Source organism: Electrona antarctica, assembly GCF_951216825.1.
Source record: "Electrona antarctica genome assembly, chromosome: 8".
Classification (NCBI taxonomy): Eukaryota; Metazoa; Chordata; class Actinopteri; order Myctophiformes; family Myctophidae; genus Electrona; species Electrona antarctica.
The window spans coordinates 39777323-39783436 of NC_136789.1; the positions used below are offsets into that span (position 1 = coordinate 39777323).

General features: G+C 42.4%; 1 protein-coding gene across 1 annotated transcript in view; it reads right to left on the bottom strand.

The window, feature by feature from the left end:
• The window catches only part of trim37 (tripartite motif containing 37), a 46335-nt gene extending 41276 nt beyond the window's left edge, over positions 1-5059 (bottom strand). Inside the window, exons 1-3 of the mRNA XM_079508285.1 lie at positions 4800-5059; positions 1876-1954; positions 1233-1334 (exon numbers count right to left, since the gene is read on the bottom strand). Of these exons, the coding sequence (XP_079364411.1) occupies positions 1233-1334; positions 1876-1896 (123 nt within the window). The 5' untranslated portion in view covers positions 1897-1954; positions 4800-5059. The remainder of the gene's footprint in view (positions 1-1232; positions 1335-1875; positions 1955-4799) is intronic.
• Positions 5060-6114: the final 1055 nt, after the last annotated feature.

Here is a 6114-nt window from a genome sequence, read left to right on the forward strand (position 1 = left end):
AATTTGTACAGGGAACGGTGAGACCTACTTTGCAATAAATACTCAAAAGAAAAGGTGATTTTGTGTGAAGTCGCTACTTAAAACCGGGAAAGCATGTGTCATTTTAGATTTTAGTGTCGTTATAAAAAAAAGAATAGCAGATCTAGAAGCTCACAGCGCATCACATTGTGCCGTGCTGCGAGCTTGTACAGCTGCTGTTTTTTTGAGTGGTGCAACCACTCCAAGGAACAGCAATGTCCCTATGTCCGTCCCTATGTTTAGAGTACCAACAGGGGGCACTGTTGCACCACTCACTTTTTATATTTGTGTGTGAGAACTACAGATTCAGAAGGCATCAGGTCTTAATTCAGTATGTAAGTCCGACGTCATTTTGTAGTGCTACGTTACGTCCGGGTCCAAGTGGCACCAGCTCCCGTCCGCATCTCATTGTAAATAGAATATCTAAACGCGTGAATCTTTTTACAATGACGTTATTTTTCAGAAAGGAAGCCATTGAGGGTTAAAATGGGTCTCAATGCTTCCAACTCGAGTAGAATTATTAATGTTTTGTACAAGTTTCCATGACAAAAAAAATGATGTGGAGACAATAAAGACTAGTATTATCATTATTATTGAAGGTGGTACTGGTAACAGTCCATTTGCTCAGTAAAATATTTCGGGGGCATATTTAGAATGTTTGCAGGCTTGAGTATGTTGAATCTAGTTTGCATTAATGAGGAATTAGTTCACACAATTAAATAAAATGGCGATAGTATTCCGTGTGGGGCATGCGGCCTGTCACAGCCAGATTTGGGAGAGCAGCGCAGCTTTGTTGTTGCGAGGAAAGCGGTAAAATGAGACTTTCGTGGTTGTTTTCGTCTCAGATTTAGTCCGACGGAGCGTCACAGTATAACTCTATGGGGACACAAAAGCGACACAAAAGTAGGACCCGGTAGTATCTCAGGAGGGGGCGCTCACGTCACAGCTAAAATACTGAATGGGTCGAGAGACATACTGTACAGTAGCATAGCACCCCACTAACCCATTCTGGACGGGAACCCCTTTTGGTGTTTTAACTAAGCATTATGTTATACGTTAGCTGTTGAAAAATAGCAGATCTACAAGCTCATAGCGCGCCACCGAGTGGCGCGCTACGAGCTTGTAGGTCTGCTATTTTTGAAATATCGTGAAAATGAGGCACAAATCTTTGAATATATATTCTTTGGGATGTGTTGACTTGGTGGGATTCTCACCCGTATGCAGCTGAAGCAGCAGAGTTTGGAACAGTGTGGACACAAGCGAGCGTCCCTCAGCTTCTCCATGCAGATGAAACAGCGGAACACCTCCGCAATACTCTGCCGGACACAAAGGGAGACATTTACATTCTGAAGAGTCAACATGGGGAATAATGAAGGAACAGGTCAGGGAGGTATTCTGTCTGGCAGCAATGGCTCTGGAGGTAGAGCAGTGGTTTGGGCACGGGAAGGTTCCCGGGTTCAATCCCCAGCTCCTTACCTCCGCCCTGGCTTAAGTGTTGAAGTGTCCTTTAGCAAGACACCGAACCCCTAACTGCTCCCAATGAGCGTGGTGGCCTCTGTGCTGTTGGTGTGTGGGTGAATGTCAAGGCACATTGTGAAGTGCTTTGGGATAAAAGGTGCCATGTTGACTATTTAACATGAATGTAGGAAATAGAATTCCGAAAGAAGAAATTGATCATTTTAGGCTTTATTTACCGATATTCTCCACAAAAAGAGAGAAGCTGCCCCATGTTTCGTTTTAAAATGTCTACTTATGGAGAACCTAAGGGATCCCATCAATTCTACTTGGCATGATCTGAAACTAAAGACATGACAAATCTCCATTATAATAAGACACCACATAAAGTATGACACATACCTCAACACTTTGTTCATCCATTTCCGCTAGTTTGGTTCTCTTGATGGAGGAGAAATCAAAGGCAGTCTCAAACAAGAGCCTGGAAAGAACGATAGTTATGATACGATGAGATGTTACAGTAGACGAACACACTATGCCATTCTGTGTCTTGCTCCTGTGGCTTCACGCGCTAATGTGACAAAGGTGACAGATAGTTCACCGACTGTAACGCTGTATATTGTAACCAATAGCCTGCATACAGTATGCATGATAGTATATAAGTTACAGTTGGGTGCCACCGATATTGTCCCTTATCATTTGACCCATTTAGGCCTGACCTCAAAATTTTAAAAGATCCTTCTAAATCCTCCAGTTTTCTGAAATAAATATTTTCACGATTTTTCAAAAATAGCAGACCTACAAGCTCATAGCGCGCCACTCGGTGGCGCGCTATGAGCTTGTAGATCTGCTATTTTTCAATAGCTAAATTATAACATAGTTTAAAACACCAAAAGGGGTTCCCGCCCAAAATGGGTTAACTGTCCTTTTGCGCAGATCACGCAAACCTCAGCAAAAAGAAAAGGACAATATCGATGGCCTCCAACTGTATATTGGTGGGGCGCCCGCTGGCCAAGTGGTCCAGGAACATGCCACATATAGGCTTCGTTTGGCCCGACAGCGTGTTGCGCGTTCGAGTCCCGTTCATGACAACCTTTGCTGCATGTCTCTCCCCTTCTCTCTCTCCCTCTTTCCCGTCCATCTTCACTTGATACTATAAAAAAAGCCAAAAACAAATCTTTAAATAAGTATGCCATATGTTGGCAATGTTCATATGTTATTTAGACATGTAGATACGTTTGCTCAACCACACAGAATGTTATTTAGAAGATGTTTAAACGGATGTTGGGTTACCTAGTATCCTAGTTACTTTAGTACTTAGGCTAATTGTTTTCTTTGCACTCTTATTAATTTGACCGCCAGTCGTTTTGTTGACTAGGGTTCATGCCATTTACTCTGATCTTGCACTTTGTATATGTCACTCTGGATAAGAGTGTCTGCTAAATGCCCAGTGTAATGTGTAAACTGTATGACCGCAGGCAATGACATCATTTATTCATCACGTAGATACTGTAGCATTCCATCACTGCAGCACCCGTGGGTGGCCATGTTTGACATAATGAGGGAGGGCAATGACGCACATCTGGGCTGGGGATAATATGTTTACATACCGGTACGCCTAGCCTTAATGACAACGAGAAATTTGCATTTGATCAACATTTATTAATTTAATAAATGCATTAACCGTGAAACATAATGGTATCCTACTGGGATTCCCAGACAGTCTGGGGAGGGAGGTGGCTGAGAACACAGCAGGTGACTAGGTCCTGGTTATTGGCCTGCAGCGCAGCCCCACGTCTTTATTGCTAAATAGAAATAATAGTCAGTTTTACAATTAATTGAGTAAGTGCTACTGCCATCATGGGTTTGGCCAAAATCATTCGCAAAGCCCCAATGCTGTTGCCACCACTTGTTTCCTTGGTTGCACCAAATGTCAACAAAGAGTTCAACAACTGTTTACATTCCTCCATGCAGGGGGGTGATGGCCAACATTATTCTACAATGCTAATCATGCTGTGTGTCTCATACACATTAGTTTGACCATTTTATTTTGATGACTTTGTTTTGTCTTTACATGTCTTACACGATCAAGCCATATCTCAATACTAGAATTGTATCTAAACATGACAAGGGTTGAATTTTCACGTACATAGCAACTTCTTGAACCCAATTTAAAATTCCCATTACATTTAGCTTCAAAGCCTGATAATGTATTGCAATTTAGACAGCCTATCTGTACTGAGGTGCATGCATGTTGTTTTATTGCATACGTACACTGTACAGTACCACTTAGCCCGTCTCCGGACCCCCCGGGTTGAGCTCCTTTGGACCCCTACCTAAAGTCATCAAAATGTCAGAAACCTTAACGTAGGGTTCCGAAAGGAGCTAAGTACCACTCTACAGCTGTCATGGTGCATGGTTTTTATATACCATTACTGTACAGTACCACTGTACTGTTGTCATGGTACATGGACTTTAGGGAGCTGTATTACCTCTCCTGCATTTGCACTGCACCATCATGATGCCAAAATCAATTCAAATTTGTAATGATGTTATCATGTCATACAGAAAACGAGGCCCAGCATGCATGTATAAGCTACAAACAGCTGTATGGTCTACTCTATATTACATACACAATCAAATAAAAACTGTGCTAAACTACATTTGCTGTTGTACAGTGCTTTTGATCCCTGCTGCAGAGCAGATGTGCATGGGACCTGAAAATGGGATTCCTGGTTACCTGCAAACATCACTGGGCCCTGCAGATAACCTGGTTATGGTTAGCTATACTACAAACATCACCATGAGCCCTGCAGAGAGACTGCAGCATCCGACGCATAGTGACAGCTTGACACTGTCTGCAACCATTTGCTACAGCAACTCCACATTTTAAACTCACGTTGTTTACATTATCGTGGAGCGAAAGCACTGTGGGTTTAGCTGAACAACACAAAGGAAAACATTGTAGAAATGTGTTCATGTATCGCATTAAAATATCCATTAGCACGAAGGCGAGCTAGCCCCCTTGTTACATCTGAATGGGCGACCTATCGAATTATCCCATGTTCCTAGCTAGCTGGGTCAAGTACAATCATGGCTCAAAATGGGGTTTTGACATTAACTATATAATTGTGTGTGTCACAGCATTATTTAGAAATAACATTAATCAACGACCATAAGATAAATACGACATGGTGGAAATTATCTTTGAGCCGAATGCAAATTAAAGCATGTGGGGCACCGAGGCTAGAGGCAGCGAGTCACACAATTCGATAGGTCGCTGTTCGCGGTGTAACAGCCGTTTAGCCAGCAGGTAGCTAGGTTACCTTTCTCAGGAGGACTCGGGTTGCTCTCTCCTTCCCTCCCTCGTCTTCCTTTCTGTGTTGTTGTCCGTCAAGCTTCCTGAATGACACCTGACCAGCAGATCAGCAGTAACGCTGCATCATGTCCACATAATACCAACAACACTTTAGCCGCAGTCGTTTTCTTCACTACTTCACACTGACTGACTGTTCAGGCAACGCATTTGGCTTTGATATCAGGTCAGCAACATCACTGTCTGACTGGGTCTGTCACAACAAGATGATTAAAGTAGTCACAATACTTCCGGCTTTTACCGTGTTGCCCTCCACAATAAAAGCGCATATGCGTGTGTGTGTGTGTGTGTGTGTGTGTGTGTGTGTGTGTGTGTGTGTGCGTGTGTGTGTGTGTGTGTGTGTGTGTGTGTGTGTGCGCGTGTGTGTGTGTGTGCGCGTGTGCGCGTGTGCGTGCGTGTTTATTAACGTGTCATTGACTGTCAAAACATTTTGATTTTGGAAAAATGTAATACAAAGCGACACATGCAACTCTGATGGATAGGCCTACTGATCCAATTACAGCACAATAAGTTCTTACAACTATAATGCAAATTGAGTGAATATCTTATTTTATTTTGTGTGCCCAGGACTTTATTTTTAGTTTAGTATAAAAACAATTCATAGCTACTGTCATCACATGTTATCTAATTTTGAGTGATTATATTTGGATAAGATCACACATTGATTTACGAATTTACAATTTAGGCATTTAGCAGTTAGCAATGTTCTTATATTATGCATGTATGTTGTAGGCTACCTCCAGTAACATTGACCCAAAGACATTTATGGAGCAAAAATGCATTTTGTTTGGTGATCAGACTGAGATGAAAGTAGCCTACAAGTACAACACAAGCGGAGACTAAAGTTGCAAAATGAACGAATAAAAATAAACTGACATATTTTACCACATATTCTATAGACTGTTCTTGTCAAGGAAACCAAAATGTATTTGCCTGTGGCTGTATAGTGGACAGGAACCCCCATACGAGAACATTTGCATTGAGAAACTTTCTTCACCTAACCCTATTGTAGGCTATTTTTGAATGTGTAAAGTATACAAATAGGGTTACAGTGGTTAAACTGATTGTGATGCTATTCACACATTTTGCTGGGGACCCTTGAAACCCTGTCAAGGACCGCTGGCGGGGTCCCCAGACCCCACTTTGAGAGTCTAAGGCACTGGTTCTCAAAGTGGGGTCTGGGGACCCCACTTAGGCTTAGACTATACTGCGAGGAGCAGCACAGTAAAATAACTCTTCAGAAGGCGCTATAGAACCACTGGTGG